Source organism: Anas acuta, chromosome 1 (genome assembly GCF_963932015.1).
Source record: "Anas acuta chromosome 1, bAnaAcu1.1, whole genome shotgun sequence".
In the NCBI taxonomy this organism is placed as follows: Eukaryota; Metazoa; Chordata; class Aves; order Anseriformes; family Anatidae; genus Anas; species Anas acuta.
The window spans coordinates 176,202,909-176,222,525 of record NC_088979.1 but is presented as its reverse complement, the minus strand read 5'-3'; the positions used below and the strand labels follow the sequence as shown (position 1 = coordinate 176,222,525).

Below are 19,617 nucleotides of genomic sequence, written 5' to 3'. Positions count from 1 at the left end.
AGCAGACTCCTGTGCTCATAAGTATCATAAAAGATTAAAAAACAAACAAAAAAACCCACAACACACCTTTATGGAAAAGCAAATCAAGCAGTGGTTGTTTATCAGCTATGTGCCACGAAGGGTCTTTATGAAATTTGGAAAGAGGCTGGTTCACTAAGACTCAGAGCAACGTCTTCTACAAACTAAAGCAGTTTCTCCTAATCAGCAGGTAAGCAGCCAAGCAAGTCTGCTTAATTTCACTGCGAAAACCAGCTGCTGTTGTAGCATTTTCATGATACTTGTACAACAAGTAAAGGAGGAAAGAAGCAATCTGTGTTGACAGAATAAGGAAAACTTCGCTGTGTGATTTCAACTTAATTTATATTTGGAGTTACAACCTGGTTCAGAATTTTAAAATTTACTCTCTCCCCTTTGCCTCTCTCTCTCTTTTCCCTCTTTTCCCCATGCATTCTTATTTTTTTCCTCTCTTCTTTCTATGTGTTACTTCTGCACTGAAGAATGTGCTGTGTAAAGTTTAATGAACTAGGATAATTCCTCATCTAAGAGAGTTTTATCCTGGAGGATTTCAGGTCCTGTTTTTTCCTTTAGAAACATTTCCTATAAACTTTTTTCAGTTGACATGTGAAGTAATGTGTATCCTTTTTGTCTATAAAGGAAACATTTTTTTCTGTAAATATTATTTTTCAAGTGTAGTCTCATTTAGCATCAAAGCTGTGTTGCTGTCTGGAAGTAACACCAAATCCATCTAGTTTTTGTTGTACATGTGAAATTTTCATTTAATTGCTCTGCTACTGTGTACATATGTAACTGAAATTGTGTAGCAATTAGCAATTTCTAAAACAAAGGAAGCTGTTGACAACTTATAATGATGTAGCTTCTGGGTTAAAGCTGCATGCCCAACAGTCTCCTCCTTGGTAGCTTTCAGAATTATTCAGCATACCTGTGGTTGCAGAACTCAACTAAAGGATGAGGATGTTGTTGTGGTTGAGGGTGAGGATGTTCTAGGATGTTGTTGGAAATACATGTGCGTATCTTTGTATATATGTATAATGAATTTTCTGAAGATAAGTAGTAACTCCTGAAGAAATAATTTTTTTTTTTTCTTCTTCTTAAAAATGGTGCTTTTTTACATTTTACTGTAGAAATTGTAGTGTTTTACAGAAATTGGGAAGATGAAGTATGTGCCCCAGGAAACTCATCAAATTCACTAAAGAATTCAGTTTGGGTGATAGAAGCATATGTTTCATACTTCAGGTATTCAGGTAACACAAACCTGAAACCTGGGTCCATGCACATGCTCTTCTGGTCCTATCCATACTTTCCTGCCTTTCCTGTGCATTTTTCTTGCCACACCATCTGTGTTGCTATGTATGATGGATCTGTTAGCTCAGGTTCACGAACCAGTGGTTGACAGGAGTATTTATAAGGCAGGACAGACATTATTATGCTGTGGCTCAAATATACTTCTAAGCAACAGTCAAAAGAACCGTACTTGTGAATGTGGTCCCATTAGCTCTTTGGTCATGTGACACTGATGTGACACACGAAGATGATGACAATGAAATGAAATGTGACACTTTGACTCAGATGTCCGGTATTATTCTGTGACCCAGGATTTAGGATGTCCCCAAGAATTTGAGCATTGAGAAGGAAGGAAGATTCAGCTTTCATCCTTCTGCTCGGATGACTACGTAGGAAGGTTTTTTATACCTGGAAGGGACATATTTCATATTGGGAAACAATTGCAGGTGTAGAAGTTCCTAGTACCAAATGTCATATACAGTAACTTCACACATGCACAATCCTTCATTTCTGTAGGGAAAAAATACTGATGATAATCAACAAATTGAATTAAAAATAGAGAAATAAAACAAAACCAAAGAATTAACTCTGTTGGAAGAGGGCATCCTGGTTACCAAGAAGTAAGGTGATGCTACTGTTTTCCTACTCTTAGGCAAACTACCTTTCAAAACTGTCAAGGAGTTCCTAAATTTTAGTTCTTTTTCAGCTCTCCATTTCCTAAAGTGAGGTCGTGTCAAGACAACCAAGCCTAGGTTCAATGAGATGGCCAGTGGAAGAACAGTTTGCAGTTTTTAGTATTACTTGTGTGCTATAAGTACTGAGATACTACACTACTCTCCAGGAAAAAAAAAAAGATGGAGTTTTTCTGGAGGTTCTCATACCCTTTAACTCATGTTGATGCATTTCATCCCAATTTATCCTTCTCTTCTAGAGGTGGAAGTGGTAGAAAGTATCACACTATTTTTTTGGGAAAAGTGTTTTAAAATAAAGGGTTGATACAAACTTGATGTATTAGACATTAGGAAGGAATTTTTCAATTGGAGAGTGGTGAGGCACTGGCACAGGCTGCCCAGAGCAGCTGTGGGTGCCCCATCCCTGGAGGTGTTCAAGGCCAGGCTGGATGGGGTTTGGGCAATCTGGTCTGGTGGGAGATGTCCCCGCCCATGGCAGGGGTGTACGAACTGGGTGGGCTTTATGATCTCTTTCAGCTCGAACCATTCTTTGATTCTGTATCAATGCAAGTTCTTACTTTTGTATTCTTCTCTACTGGTATTAACTCAACAACATTAAAAGCTTTATTTTTTTTTAATTACATATATTATCTCTTTGTTCATCATGACACTGGAAAAGCAACACTTATCTAGTTCTGTTTTAGCCATCTTAATTTGGAGTCATAAGCCTTAACACTAGTTCTTTATTCTAAGCTCTAAATTTTAGCTTATATCAATGCTTTGATATAAGTGGTGTTATTTTTTTTTTTCTAGGTATGTTTTTAAAGTGGTTTCAGAAATAACATTTATCAGAGATTGTCTGAATCCCACTCTAAATTCACAAGAGCTTTCTTTTATTTCTAAGAAGTGTCTGTTTTCAGGTTAGATCTTGCAGGCATTTCCTCTGAGCGGATTTGCGGTGTTGTTATATCTGGTGCTTTTTTGATGCACTGTACATATGTATGCTTGCTAGATGTTATTTTCTTCTGCTGCTCTGAGTTGGCAGCTCTCGGCTGCATCACCTGCAGTTGTACATTGTTTTGCAAATGCAATACATGGCCCTACATCTTATATGGTTCTTGTTTTATGCTGTTTCTGGCAGTATTTCCTTTGTGAGGGTTCTTCTAAGTTTTTACTTTGTATTCTTACATTTTTGCTTTTTGTCTGTAGCCAAACTAAGTATCTGCGCATTGTTCTTTCTTCTGGGCATTTTCTTTTTGTCCTGAGTGATTTCTGCAGCCCTGCCATGTTACATACCACTCTTTTCCAAGTGTGAAATCGGATCTTTCCTTAGTTCCTTGCCCCTCGCCCTCCACCCTGCAGCTTTGGATATCCGCACTGAATTAATATCTGATCTGTTATAATGAAATCTGCCAAGTGCCTTAATTATAAGCCTGACTTATTAGTTTAAAATGAATAAAAGATTCTTCAAGTAATTCTTTCACTTTTTGCAGTTTCATCTGCAGTCTTTCAAAACTTTATTTGGACAACTAGGTGGGTGATCTTGTCATAAAAGGAAACTAAGTTTGTTAGATATGACCTTCCCTAGTGAACCTATGTTGGCTCTGACCAATGTCTCCATTGTCTTTTAGGTGTTTCTCAATAACTCCCAGGATAATCTTCATAATTTTACGAGGCACTGACATTGAGACTGACAGGCTTGTTGTTGCCAGTATCTTCTTTCTTCCCCTTCTTGAAAATTGGGACCATGTTAAAATAGCAAATGTTACAAAAGTCCAAGCCTGCTGCCAGGGAGCCTGTGATGTAGTGAGATGCTGCACCTGACTATATCCTAGTTTAATTTTCCCTGCTAGTTGCTCAGAAAGGATCGGTTCATATTTCTGAAAATACTTATGCTAGCGTGACTGCCTATAAAACAGAAAGTGACGGTAACTCTGCTGAAACAAATGTTATGGCTGGTACAGTACTACTCTTCCTGAGTGAAATAGTCTGTATAGCCAGAACTGGACTGTTAAGTAAAGAACATATTATAAAAAAAAAAAGTGCTATTCTTATCTAGGAAATGAATTCTTTTGTATTTTTTCCTGTCTTGCTGTATTATTATTTTTTTGGTTTAATCTCTTTGTTCTATGATAGCAGCCATTTTGCTGTACTTTTTACTGCATTTGAAGTAATGTATTCAATTTAAATATTTTAATGCTACTGTGAATGTTAATTTCTTTAAAATATTAATCAAGTGTTATATATTTGACAAAATGAAAACTGGTGTCATGCAGAGATATGGTGTGGAATGGCAAAGGCTCTTTGGTTTAAAACTATATGAATAGTAGGAAAAAAGGTGGAGGATGCTGGTAGTGTGGGGAAGCTTTGTACTTATCTCCTTGAGGAAGAAAGTGTTATATTTGCCCAGCGATAAGTATGCATAGTTAATAAATGATGCATAGGAATTAAAAATCCTGTCTGCCATTTAAAATATTTTTGTTACTGTTGATTCTTTTTGAAGGACATACGTTTTGAAGGACGTGTGAAGTACTTTCTGAACTGTTTGCTACCTCAGGCTCTCTGATAAAACATGAAAGTTGACAACATGTATTGTATTCTCCTTTCATGGAACTAATCACTACTTTCAGGTTACTTCTGTAGGTACTTCATTTAACATAGATAGTCTGTTCAGATTTAGTTATTATGTTTTTATAATAAAAAGCATTGGTCTTTGTCTGCATGATTCAAATGCTTAAGAGTAGCTTCATAAGCCGGGTTTCAGATTTCAAAATCAAACCATTTTAAGCTTTTAGTAGTGGCTACTCTGCTTCTGTCTTCATAGGATTATCGTGTTTTGGTTTCATCGTAAATGTTGAGAATATTAAATATGCCAGTATTTAGATGCATTGTAATTGTATTAGTATTATCGTATCAGTATGTTGTCCTTGCTCAGAAAGTGTTCAGTTTCATGTATTTATAGTTAAATCCTAACTCCCTTCCACTCTAACCATGTCTTATTGATAAACAAAAGTCATGGGCATAGTGTAAAATCCTTCGTGAAACAGCAGGAATCACTTCAAAAGTCTATTTCTAAAGACGCCTTGTACTTATTACAGCAAAAAAAAAAGGGGGGGGGGACAATAGGCAACCCTTTCCGCTTGGTTCATTTACATAGGACACTCAGTGAAGTGCTGCCTCTGACATTTCAGTGGGATGTAACACCAGAAGGAGGGAGCACTAGCAAAACCAGCTATTAAACCTTTTTAGATGGGGCCTTCTGTCCCCAAAGACCTTGTTATGGTTGCAGATTTTCTTTGTAGTGACTAAAAACGAGCTGTGCAAGTACATGTGAGACCTACCATTCTACAATTTGAAGATCTGCAAAATTTCCACAAGCTTTGAATGTCTTATCAGGTCAATAATGGAGCCAAATGGGCATATGCTGCCTGGATTTTTTTCCTCTTTCCATCTTGTTTTAAATATTAACCCTACTGCTTGCAGATCCCTTTCATATCGTCAGTTTTTCCTTCTTTTGATATCACAGTCAGTCATTCACCATAAGACACCTATTAAGCTAAGGGAAATGGTTCAAGAATATTTTTGCTTGCCTTTATAAAGCTTGGGCTCTCTAAATGAGTTCTGAACTTCCCATGTTGCCTACTGAGAAATATTGTGCATATGAAACTCGTATTATTGTAGGTCATTGAATTCATTTTTAAAATGCCAATTGACATCATTCCCTTAGGGAGTTGTAAGTTGCAGCCTCATATTATGTTCTAGCACAAATGTGGAAATTCAGTGTTTTAGAAGGGAACTCATTTGCAGTACAGAAACAACTTAACATGGATCAGGTGATGCCTTTCGAGCATTTAAATCTTAATAGATGGAAAGAGCAGGCTTTCCAGAGATCTTCAGTCTCATTACATATTTAAAACTCAAGAGAAAACTGGGTTTTGTTTCCATACTTCTGGCAGCAAACTTCACAACTGCTGTTGATTCTTGTGTTTTGCATAACCCAAAATGGAAATTAGAGTAGCAATAATGGACACAACTGCTTAGTTCAGCACAGATATGGGATGCAAAATGCATGAAGAGTAATAGACAAAAAACAGCTATCGAGGGCTATTTGTGTGAATGATGTTTTGATTGGAAAGGTCTGTGGATGTTACTGGTGTTTGTTATATCTTGCTGACATATGGCATGCATTTTGCTTTTGTCAAATACTCAAAAACAGAACACTGTATATGAAAATTAATCATTATCCAATAAAATGTGTTTTTCTCTTAATTATAACCATACCAAGGAGTGTGGCACTTAATGGGTTGTTAGTGTGTTTGATTCCTCATCTGCTGAAGTTTATAAAAATGGTAATGTTTATTCTCTACAGTTGTGCAAGGCAAGGTTGCTGTCTTTGGCCCATTCTCCCCTATAGAAACCCTCCAACATCATCTTGTCTACAAGACTGTTACAACTTCTTTAGGACAAATACAGAAGTTTCCAGAATTGATATATTACTTACTGGAAAATACTGAGTTTCTTGAAGCACAATTGTATGCATTCATATTGTCCTAATCTTTTCAATAGCACTTTTTTTTTTTTTCACTGTAGGTAGGCTTCTTTATAGTAGGACTGTTTCTATTTAATATAATCAGCGTGGAGTGATTGTGACCCTCTGAAACTTGTTTGTGATGTTTGTTAGTCATAACTCTTGACTTGAGAATCCACACCTTAGTTACAGGAAATAGACTAAGCAAAACAGTTAATTTATTTTTAATTAGGTAGGATAAAACACTAGATAATGTGATACAGCATAAATAATTTTGGCAACAGGAATAAAGATAATATATTTATAATATATTGGGTTTATTTTCCAATTCCCATCTCCAATTGGAATGATTATATCCTTGAATAAGCAGAATTCTTTGTGGCATTCTCCAGTGAGAGACCATATTAATAATGCATATTTCATTTTAATTTTTCTTCTTTTTCTTCAGACCTAATTCAACGATTTTTGTTTGATTTTGTAGCTTGTCACTGCAAGTGAAGCTTTTAATGGCATGCCAAGGATACCACAAACTGTGCTAAACTTTAAACGCTGTTTTATATGTTTTTTTTTGGGTTACATGGTTAAAATGGGTTAAAAGCATAACATCAGTTGAAGGAAGAAGAGGGAAGGAGGGAAATGGTTTCTTTATATTGTTCAGACTGCACAGTGAATTTACATGAGAATTTTATCAGCATTCTTGGTGATATGCCTACTATGAAAGAATTCCCCACAGATGCAAATTTTTTGAACTGGCTTCTTTATCTTTCTTCTTTTGAGATACAGACTAAAAGGATGGATCTGCCTTTTATGTCTAGAGAATGATGCCTTGAGTCTTATTTGCAATATATTTCAGACAGCCTGTCCAGCTGCTGAAAATAGAGCAATTTTGCAGACAGTTTTTGCTTATACTAGGGTTGAGGTTGAGGCAAAGCAATGGGAAGAACAGCCACTTCTTTGACCATCCATTTTACTGTAGTTAATGGAAATAACTCAAACCACTCCAAATTTTGAGTATTTCTGACATATCGGCAATCTAAAAAAAGTTGGCCATTTTGTTAAGACAAGTATCTATGTTTTCACTAAACCTGAAGATCTGTGGTCGTTGCATCACATCATGAATCATAGGATAACTCAGGTTGGAAGAGACTTTAGGAGGTCCAGCCTTTTACTTGAAGTAGGGTCAACTGTGATGTCAGACCAGCTTCCTCTTGACTTTATCCAGTTGGGTCTTGAAAACCACCAAAAATGGTCCTGTCTGGCAGACTGTGTGTCCTTATTGGGGGAAAAAATCTCACCTTATATTCTTCCTGAACCTTCCTTGATTCAAATTGTGTAGCTTGAAGGAGATGATTCCTCTTAGATGCAAGCTTCACTTGCAGTGACTTAGGGTACATGAGGAGGGTCCAGATGAAGGCCACAAAGATGATCAGAGGGCCGGAGCACCTCTCCTGTGAAGAAGGGCTGAGAGCTGGGGATGTTCAGCCGAGAGAAGTGAAGGCTCAGAGGAGACCTTATAGAGGCCTTTCAGTTCTTAAAAGGGAACTACAAGAAAGACATGGAAAGATTCTTTATCAGGGAGTGTAGTGATAAGACATGGGGTACTAATTTTAAACCCAAAAGGGGTAGTTTAAATTTGCTACTGGGAAGAAATTCTTTACTGTGAGGGTAGTGAGGCACAGGTTGCCTGGGGGAGCTGTGGGTGCCCTGGAGGTGTTCAAGGCCAGGCTGGATGGAGCTTTGAGCAACTTGGTCTAGTAGGTGGCATCCCTGCCCACAGCAGGGGGCTGGAACTGGGTGGTCTTTGAGGTCTCTTCCAACCCAAACCATTCAATGATTACATTAAGGTTAGCATTTATATGAGCGTGTGAAGGTGTGGTTGTTTTTTGTTTGTTTGTTTATTTTGTTTTTTCCCTTCAGACAGAGCTGCTGTGAGAGGTAGCACAATTTCTTGGCTTGATTGGTTCTGTCCACTTTGGAGATAATGCTGAGGACTACATTAGGAGAAGGTGTAGAGTTCATTTTGTATAATCTTGTGAAATTTGAAGGTTGACAATTTAAGATGTAAGCATGATCAGCAAAACCTAGCAAGAAAATCTCATTCTACTTGGTGTAGACTGTAGATTTTATATGTTACCTCCTGTATCATTAAAAAAAATAATTTACTTGCCAATGTGACTGAAAAAAGACTGCTACTTTAAGGCAGCAATGTGTCAGGTAGCTCTTACACTATTGCATAGCACCCTGAGTTCTCAAGATAGGCAACTGCTGAGAGTCTGGGGAGTGATAGCAATAAGTATTGGAAAATAGGGTGATAGTGTGCATATTTTTACTTACAGAGTTCATAGTTTTGTGGGGGTCATATCTTTGGTTTAATACTGAGGTGACACATTTTAAACCATCAGCTGTGACTTGATTTAAAATGTGCATATAGTTTTCACTTGCTGTCATTCATTTTGAAAGCTGTTGACAGATAACATTGATTCTAATAGTATCTGGTCTAATTCCTGAAGTGTGTTGTGACCAAGTGGTCCCATCTGTTTTTTAAAAGTTTTTAGCCTTTTTAACAAATGCTATACCTGGCAAATTGGGTTCAGAGTTAGTGTATGAGCTGTAACACTTTTTCAATGCTTGGTTGTTTTCAATCTTAATGGCATTTTCCTGAAAGCCTATTTTACCATACTGCAAAATACACCTTTATTCCTTTTCTTCAAAATTATGTTGTTTATTCAGAAGAGTGACTTTCTTTATGTATTAATAATGCATTAAATATCTTGAAATCTGAGGTCTCTGCCCATCTATAAAATAGAAATTAATCAAGATCTGATCTGATCTAGTAGTCTTTATTCCAGATACTGGTATGTCTGTTCTATAAACCTGATTTGTTTGTAGCTTCCACTGAAATTTTAAAAACAAATACACAATCAGAATCTGTTCAGTGGCTATGTTACATGTACATGCAATAACTGAATATCCATTTATGAAATATCTGTGCATGAAATTACTGAATATCTGATGATTTCTCCTTTTCAAACACTGCTTTTGCATAGCACCTTGGAACTGAAAGGTCAGTAAGTTTATTTTCTTGATGTTTTCCTTCCTTCCTTTTGTGAAGTTTGCCTCACAACAGGCAAGATGCTTGGAACATTTAGGTACTAATGGAATTTTGAGACAGAAGTCATAACAAACAATTAAACTTACTGAAATTTCTGTGTTTTCAAATATTATTAAGACTTCAAATTCTTTCATTTTGTTTGGAACCCCAGAAATGCCTTCACGTGTGTACAGCTTATTCTGTCTAAATTAGGAAACTAAAAAAAAATTTGGATATGTAAATGATATTTTTAAAAAATTGAAGGCTCTTAATTGACTTCTCAATTTAAGTTTGCTTTCTGTCCTTCTGTATGTTAAAGCCATAACCATTCTCTCTTATACTCGTGAACACTGATATAAGTTGTTAAAATATCCAGTAGGTACAGAACATAAATTGTTCCAGGACATCACTTAATTATCCAATTAATTGGGTATTTTCCTTTTTTGCTTTGTCATTGGAACAGTAAGAAATGTAGACTTTTGGACTGCCTTTGTGGGGAAAAAAAGTTTTATTTATGAACGTGAAAGGAATTTCTATGCCTGAGTATAGCGCTGACTTTGTGTTTTGGATTTTGTTCTCTGACTGAGGGACCTTAAAGGTAGTCATTATATTGCTGCTGAATATCTGCAGGATTATTTCCTCTTTATTGGGTTTCCATACTTATGTTTAAAAGAGGCATAAAATGCCTGTTTGCAATGGTTGTGATGTCAAGTCTTCTGTTAATACTTAACCTGTCTAGCTGAATAGTGGTTAAAGAAGCTACATTTCTGTAATCTCAAATTAAAAAAAAAAAAAAAGTGTGCGTGTGGGGAACCTTATTTGAACCATGGTTCACTTTTAGCTGTTTTTATTGAGGCTAATACTGTCATTCAGCAGGAACACAAAAATGTCTTGTTTGCAGCCTGACATTTGGTCATTCCTTAGCTGCAAATATACATCAGAAACCAGGAAGCTACCATGCCCTCAAGATTAGGTCGCTCATAGTTACCTTCTTTATTACATATTTATTAAGAATAGTATTTAACAAATAGAAGGCTGTCACCCTGTTGGTGGAATTATAAAACATCACATCTCCTAACCTTATGTTCTTCTATCAACAAAATGACTATTTAAAGCCAGTTACTGCCTCAGTTGTAGAAGGAGGTACTGAATTTTGTTTGATGAAGTGAGTCAGTGCCATTTCTCTTGCAATATGATTAGTAAATATTCTAAGTATTTTAATTTTCTATGTCAAGTGTCAGAGCATTTATTTAAAAACAAAAAAAAAAAAGTGTAACACCCTGCAGACAAGGAGAAAAACCATGTGTTTTTTTGTAGCATTCTAGCCATCTCTCCCACTTCTTTATGGATTTTTTTTGTGTGTTCCTGTTAAATTCTACCAGCATCCACAGTTTAATTTTGGCTTTCTTTTTTGGTTTTTGTCAAACAGCTTTCTTTCATACCCCAATCCCTGATTTAAATGGAAGTATTAGCATCATGAGTGCATTTTCTTTTGGAATACTGTAGACGTCTGTGAGTGTATAAATCCTGTTTTTTTCATGTGTTGCAGTGTTAGAGTACTCAGGGAAAAAAACAATAAAATGTGAGCCTCGGTGACTATTAAAACAATCATACATTTGACAATGAGGTAACAAATGCCATAAAAGAAACTTACCGATATTTTATCAGAATGTAGGCATAAATTATATTGAACAGGCAGGTGACGATGATGCTTGGCCCTTGTATTGTCAAATGTTATGGCATAGTTCAAGAAATTCCTTCAAAATCCAAAGCTGCCTTTGTGGCCACTGTGGTCTGTTTTCTGAACTGACTAGAGAGTTTATGTCCTGACAAGCTTGATGTTGAAACTTGAGTAAATTAATGTTGTATCAGGTTGCCACACTCTCCCCCTGGTGATGTTTTTACTGTCCATCATCATATAAAGTATATTGCATTAGTTTAGTCCCGACATCGAAAACTGTTTTATTATCCACTTCTTAAGCAATTGTTTAAATTAAAGTAGAATTGAGCCATAATCTTACCACACTACTGTGGTAATGTCATCATATACACTGGGAGGTGGACATTTTGCTGTTGGTAGCAGAACTCCCAAAATACAGATTCAAGTCCACACCATTGTGGTATTGTTATTTTTGAGATCCATAGCCAGCCAGTCTGAATATATTGAATTCTTCCTTGCTGTAGCAGTGAAGAGATCAATTCTGTAGTTCTGCACATTGCAAGTGGCAAAATCAGATTTAGGGTGTTATCATGCTGATTTTGAAACAATTGATTTATTATTTCCATGAAAACGAAAAAACAAGTGAATACAAAAGCAGATGAAGTAATGGAGAAAATACTTCTGGATTGTATGTTCTCCTTGAAAAAACTTTCATGTTATATAATGGTAATCTTATTCAGAAACAAGCTAAACACTGCCACTTCAATTGTGAAATCTTCTTAATTAAATCTAATCTAAATTAACGATGCTTTTTGCTAATTTTGTGTGTCTCAGATGTGTTTTTACCTTTTCCCATATGCAGTATTGTCAGCTATATGTCATGTGTATTTGGTATACGTTATTATAACTTGCACTGGGAAAGACAGAATGAGTGCTAGTATTGTATGTTAAAGCTCGCTTGCTATTTATAATGTGCATTTATATCTAGTCTGTGTCTGTGTAGTGGTGGAGGAGAATAAGAATATTAAATATTTTTTACAAATTGATTTTCAGTTTTTCTTGTTGTTGTTAAATGTATATTCCCTTTACCAAAAAGGTTAATGAAAAACCATGAGGTAGTTTCTTGTATAAAAGAAACTGCATCTCATTTCTCTGAGATGGTTTGTAAAATGCAGAGGCTCTGTATGCTCTGTCATCTTACACCTATCCAATTTGCTGACAGCTGAACCATTTTTATTTTCCAGATAGTGTTCTTATTTTCCTTAAGGTTTAGGTCAGAATTCTTTTTCCGTTATTACAGAGAAGAAGTCACTATAGAATCTGGGCTCTATTGAACTGGTATGTCATGAAGAAGAGCTAGAAGAAAAATACTTAGAAAATTAATGGCATCTTGGTGCATAAGAGTGTGGAGAACTGTTGTTAACATAAGTATGAAAATTGTAGACAATACTGAAAATTTAAAAGAAACAAAATAGCCTCATATCACTATGTAAGTTTATTCAAATGTATGCAGATAATGGAGGATTGATTTACTTTTTTTTATTTTTCTTAATCCTCCTTGTACATGTAATACTGAGAATGTGGAAAACTCATGCTGTATAACATTTATAGACTGGAGAGATTAAAGGTGAACAGGAAGAACTGCTCTCACATGGCTCCACACCACGGGGTCCATCCCCCAGGAGCAAACTGCTCCAGCACGGGTCCCCCACGGGCGGCAGCTCCCCCCAGACCCCCTGCTCCTGCGTGGGCTCCTCTCCACGGGCTGCAGCGTGGAGATGTGCTCCATGTGGGACCCATGGGCTGCAGGGGGACAGCCTGCTCCACCAGGGGCCTCTCCACAGGCCGCAGGGGAACTGCTGCTGCGTGCCTGAAGCACCTCCTGCCCTCCTGCCGCACTGACCTGGGGGGCTGCAGGGCTGCTTCTCTCACATTTTCTCACCCTTGTCTCCCAGCTGCTGTTGCACAGCAGTTTTTTCCCACTTTCTTCAGTCTGCTCTTCGGAGACCCAAGCAGCGTTGCTTATAGCTCGTCTCTGGCCAACATCGGGGCCTTTTGGAGCTGACTGAAACTGTCCCTTATCTGACATGGGGCAGCTGCTGGATTCTTCTCAAAGAGGCCAGCCCTGCAGCCCCCCACTACCAAAACCTTTCCACGTAAGCCCAACACATCAACATAAATAGCAGGTTAAATCTGCATTTTTAGATTTTGTGGTTAAAATTATTTTCCAGTATTACCAAGGCAGATGTCCTCTTGCATCTTTTGCTTTTAGAAATAATGCTTAAACGTATTCTTTGTTGCTTCATGCAGATTTGCTTGCCTGGAGCAGTGTAATAAAATGAAGTAAAACCCAAAATGTTTAGTCTGTATGGTGACTGCAAATGTGCAAAGCTGTTCATGTTCAACTGTCTAGCTGTGGAAGTATACAGCAATTCACATAAATAGTGTATGAATTTAAAAATCAGCTACGTATACTAGCCAGGTGTCTGCCACTTACCAGACTTAAAGTGTTTCAAATCGGATGTGAAGAACACAGTTGTATCTTCATACCAATCCTTGTTCAAATGTTTTACATGTCCTGATGCATCTTACTCTGAGCTCAGACTACAGCCTTCGTCATGGTTATGAGAAAACTCTTTTAATATTTTATTCACTTTATCTTACATTATTTGTAAATCTAAGATCTATTAATGTAGCTGACAGAAAAAGAAAGGATGTTTTTCATGTTCATTAATATTTGAAGCTTGTATATAACTCTTAATGGTACCAAAGCAGGAATTGAATAAATGCCTTGGCCACAGAAAGAACAAGCTATTAAATTCTCACTTTTTACTGAGAAAAATCTGAATTTTCAGTATACGTATATTAATTACGTTCTTGGTGGCATGTGCTTTTCCAGGCCTGTGCTAAAAATGAAAGTTAACAAAACAATGTTTATAAATCCATTCTCTATACGGTATTTTTAAAGCTGAGCCTATTTTATATAGGGAGAGACAAGCTAGAGCTCTAGGTATAAAAACAATACAAACAACACCAACAAAAGTCAAACCATCATGTATGAACCAATGGCATGAACTGGGTGTTTGTACCATCTTTCCGGAAATTTCAAGCATGTTGGAGATGTTTCTGAATCCTCCAACTCAAGCTATTTATAACTAAGTTTTATATTTGTATAAAATTATATGTTTATATATTTATAACTCAAGCTATATAAATAGCAGGAAAAATTCAAAAATGCATTAAAAATATTTCTGTTAAAAAAAAAAACAGCACAACCACTGACCCCCCAAAAACACACACACAGAAAACCCACCATGATTAGAAGAAGCATAAGATAAACACTCAAACACTCTAGTCTTTCATCTGAATGTGAGTTGAGCAAAACAAGAAGAGAGACTTTTGCTCTTTTTGAAGACTTAGTACTGTATGGCACTAACAAGGCTTGAGAGTTGCATATAAGATTTATAGCTGTAGTTTCATTTCAAATTCCTTTCCTTGTACCTGAGAATTAGAATAAAATATTTTACTTTCTTTTGAACTTTTATTTTCCAGTTAGGAACATACATTCCTTAGAAAGAAAAATTTTAATAAAAATGATACTGACTACACAGCAACAATTCTGTTCCAAGCTGCTGCTTCTTTTTTACTTTAATCTTAAATGTATTATTGCCAAGAGTGTTCTGCCTTTTGATCACACACTTGAGAAGAAGCAAGAAAAAGCAGTATTTATGAGTCCAGTAGGCAGAACAGGGCATAAGTTTCAAATCAAAATTTGTTTTCTTTGCTTTCACTTCAGAACTAAAGGTCTGGCTTTATGAAACAAGTTCGAATTCACAAGAAAATTTAGTTTTGCTATTTTTTTTGCTACCGTTATTCCACATTACCCAGACCTGGTGGTAATAATATCCAGCAGGATCCTTCCGTATCTCAGTGCCTGGGAACTTTTATAATATTCAACTAATATGTTTGTTGTGTGGAGTTTTGCCAGCATGGTGTGCTGTGTCATGGCAGAAAAACAGCAAACTAGCTAAGAGAAAACTGTCTGAATTTGGGTCAGCAGACAGGCAATACATTTTACCTGCTTGGTCTGTGTCATTCTGAGGAGGTGAGGTATCTCTACTGTCAAAACTATTCCTTCTGATGCCATGTAACATCTGTATTATATCTTATTTAAATCTCTCTCTCTAAAAACGAGATTTCTGATAAAACTTAGTCATCTAGACCTCCTTTGTAATTGACAGGGCAAGCAGACACCTCCAGAGAGCAGTTTGTCCTATTTTAAAAGACATCAGATATATTTGGGATGAATTGCCTTCCTTTGGTGCTTGTCTTTCTCAATAAATAGGATGGAGGTTCTGGGTGAGTAACTTAGACAAATCTATCTTTTAGGTAGCTGAAGTAAAGTGTGATGAATTTGACACACAGGGTACTATGAGGTTCTGCAAACTTGGAGTGAACCACCCATTTAGTCTAAAGGATGTAAGTTTTTGTTAATAAAAACATAAACTCTCAACAGTCTGAAAGTAGGAGAGAGCTGTATGTAGGTAGTTGCATGCAGAAACCATAAAGACAATCACGTAAAATAAATTAGAAATTTCAGAAGATTTCACCAAGACATGAGAATAACATTAACTTGAAAGGCCTTCATGATTCCTAATACATAAAAATACCCGTAAGGGAGGAACATTTGAATTGGTGGGGTCTAGTACAGGAAAATGAGCATCTGTCTTGTGCTGTTGCTTTACATTGAGTAGATTTTAAAAGAGCAAGGGGATAAAAAGAGAAATCCTTTCAGCTTTTTTTTTTTTTTTTCCAATCATTCTGTTATATAGAACAATTAAGAAAGTGGAGTGGCACATACATGTTCTCGAATAACATGGTCTCGAATGAATGCTGAGATCCATGTCCTTGTACTATGCTGATTTTGCATTCCACGAGTATTTTAATCAAGCCCATCTTACAGAGGTTTAGTTGTAGTATATCTACAAAATTACTGTTATATATTCCTTAAAAATATAAAGTTTCATTATATTTATCTGGATTAATTTTATAGATTTCATTATTCAGCCACATATGAGCAGTACTATTATTTTGTCAACCTGTCTGGAGTATTAGTACAGATATTATTTAATTAGGCTTTTAAAATATTGGCACAACATTAACTCCTTTCTGTTCTCAGCATGTCTGAATCAAGTTCACATTAATAGTTCAGAAAAGTTGCTGCAGAGCTCTTTTAAAACAACTGGTAATCTTTACCTGTTAATTTTTGAAGCACATATGTTTAAAATCTTCCATTGCAAGACACCGAGTAGTTCCTGCTGGGATGGAATTTTGTGATAAACTGATATCAAATGAGGTATTTGATACTTCTAGATCAAATAGGCCTTGTAGGCCAAATACTTCTAGAAGTATCAAATAGGCCAAGAAGTGAAAAAAAAATCATTCATTTCCATAAAAAATGATCCATCAGTAATTTTGCTGCATTAATAGTCAATCTGTTGGTATCTGTAGACCTTATGTTCCCAATAAATCCAAATAATGTAATAATAACAAAGGACAAAGTGAAACAAGGCTGTAAGTGTTTCATTGTGTTGATAGCAGGATTTTATCGATATTTCTGTATTCAGTAATCTTTGTGTTTTGTTCTGTATTCTCCTTATACCACAGTCTTGATTGCTTTTGTGTGCTGGAATGGCTTCCTTTCTTCATAGTGGCCTATAAGAAGGTACAATGCTGCCCTACTACTAAAGAGTAAGGGGGGAGGTACTTACTTAAAAGATAAAGAAGATGGAAAACAAAACTAGAAGGTGAGAAGAGAAAGAAAATACAGAGGGGAGGAGGATGGAAGGGTAGTAGAGCTGTATGTGAATGAAAATTATTCTGATGGGAGAAGTCAATAACTACAGTCATTCTATTATATGGATTGTTTTGACAATACGTTGTGAGTAAGCCAAATGCAGAGTTTCTGTTAAGGCTTTCATTACCTACCCTATCTACATCTAAGGTAGAATCTTAGAGAAGGCTTGGTAATTAGTATGTCAGGCTTTACCTTGACTTTGTACAAAAGGGGATTAAACAGGTGAAAGGAAAGTAAACATTTCCTTGTCTGGATTTTTATACGCATATACTTTAAAAGAAAAAAAAGTTCACTTAATGAGGAATGGTGAAGTGGCCTAATAAAAATTTATATTCCCAGAAATTGTTGGTTTAGTTTTTTTTTTTCTCATCAGGTATACAACACCTCAGATTATTTCATAGGATTTTAAATAATTTTTGCCTGCAGTGTCCCACACTTGGAAAATGTGTAACAATGATTTTTCAGTAACATGTTTTTCCAGGGCCTAGAATTTGAGTGAAGAAGCCTATTATTGCCGTCATTGTCTTTTGCTTAGTGTGCTGTTGTCTTAAGTGTTTCAGTAACATCTCCTTAACCGTTGTGTGATTTTGGGTCAGAAATCCTGCATGCTTTCGCTGTTTCCTGCTCCTAGCCAATTATGCATCAGTAGCTTTTCTGGAGAGGAACATAAGTGTTGCACGTCTCTGTTTATTCTGCATTTTTATCAATAATTCTTTTAATTATATGTTTCAAGTGAGATTTATGTCCGTTGACAATGTTCCTTTTAATCCTGATACTAGCCCAGTTTGCTGTTGTTCCCTCCCACCTCTTAAAATCCTCATAACTCGCAGTTGGAATATGTGTCTTTAACTCATCTTTTGAACATATATTTCTGTTCAAGTTCTTTTTATTTATTTTCCATTATTTTTAAGTACAGGAATTAGGAACTTGACTCAAATTGCTTAGATTTGCAAAAGTATTCAAGCAGTTGAGTGCCACTGCAATCGTGTATCGACATTCCTACACCTCATTTTATGCACTTTTGAAAGATAAGAGTACGTAAAGCACTTTTTGATATGTGAGATTCTACTGGGTGAAACTCACGCCTTTAAACATTGTGTTATCTACAGATGAAAGTCTGCTGGGTCATAGCTGAGATTTGTAATTCATTATTTCCCTGGTTTTGAATATTTAGTACTTTCATTAGTGCTTTGTTTCTACTGTGGAGTTACATAATATCCAGAACAGTGAATATCCTGGTGTAGTGATTACAGCAAAGCTCTCTGTACCAAAGAAAGAAGGGAATATGGAAGCCGCCCTACCTGCTTTGGACTTTCTCTTTAGATATGAGGCGTTGACTGTGCCTTGAATTGGAGAATAAAGTGAATGAATGATGAGCTACATTGTCATGCTTCCTTTCTGCTTTACATGTAGTCATTGCAGATGCAGGCTCAAAGGCAGCATACCTGTTCTTTTCTCAATTACAGGATGATCAAAGATGAAACTAAAATATAGTTTCAATTTATGAGAAGCAGTGGCTTTTCAATACTGGAAAACCTAAGATGCCACAGAATTGTTTGCAGTAGGTTACAGTAATCTCTCGGATAGAACAGAAGTTCCAGTGGGTTTATATTTAACCTCAGGAGTACAAAGAGACAGGGTATAAGTAGTTTTTGGGATCAGCAAATGTGTCAGTGATTAGTGTGGATAGAGTAAAATTTGCATTAAAGGTTAGATGTGTACAATTATTCTTCTGAAATCAATTTTCCAGGAGGAAAAAAAAATACATGAGAAACTTTAGAGAATAATAATGTCAATGTGAAAAGTATTTCCACTAAATTCTGTGTTTTGGTATAATACACTTTTAGCCTTGAACAACTTTTCCCTTGGATTATGTATGAAAAACTATTGGTCTTTAATGAAAATATATGCATATATTCAACGGCTTACTGGTATAAATGAGGCACACTTGTTTTTTTTAAGAAGAGAATATAGTGAGAGAAATCTGTTTTAAATACATTCCCTGACTGCCTAGATATCTACAATGTGATTGTCAATCAAATTCTTAGATGTTTACTTACTTAGCTACACCTAGATTTTAAGTTTTGTTGAAAATGTAATGATATTATTTTTAAAAAGACAAAATACAATTTTCTTCTACTTTTCACACCATCCTTATAGAATTTGTCAGAATCACTTAGGTGTAGATGAAGAATCTGAATCATATTGGACAAATGACCATTAAAGCCTTAAATTGTTTGTTATGAATCACATTTCAAATTGAGTGGTGCTCTATTATTTTTGCTTATCGATGTATGAATTCATATTCTTTAGGTAGGGATGGCCACAAGTCTACATTTGGACTTCTAAGGCACAGTTTAGAACATGAGGTGTCAGTTCTGTATTGCCTATCTCCCTTCAATTTTGTCCATGTCCTTCTGTTATTTTTATTAGGATTGGCTGTTAAGGTCCATGAAATCCGGTGGTATCTGTTGTGTAGTGTGAAATGAGTAACTTTATGGGAAAGGT

General features: G+C 36.1%; 1 protein-coding gene across 6 annotated transcripts in view; it reads left to right on the top strand.

Moving 5' to 3' along the window:
- The window catches only part of IMMP2L (inner mitochondrial membrane peptidase subunit 2), a 474,976-nt gene that overhangs the window by 51,126 nt on the left and 404,233 nt on the right, over positions 1 to 19,617 (top strand). Inside the window, exon 4 of one of the 6 annotated variants that reach the window (XM_068669479.1) lies at positions 3,605 to 4,698. The exons of the other annotated variants lie outside the window; for them this stretch is intronic. Within the exon in view, the coding sequence (XP_068525580.1) occupies positions 3,605 to 3,797 (193 nt within the window). The 3' untranslated portion in view covers positions 3,798 to 4,698. Of the gene's footprint in view, positions 1 to 3,604; positions 4,699 to 19,617 lie in introns of those variants that run through there. 6 annotated transcript variants of the gene reach the window in all.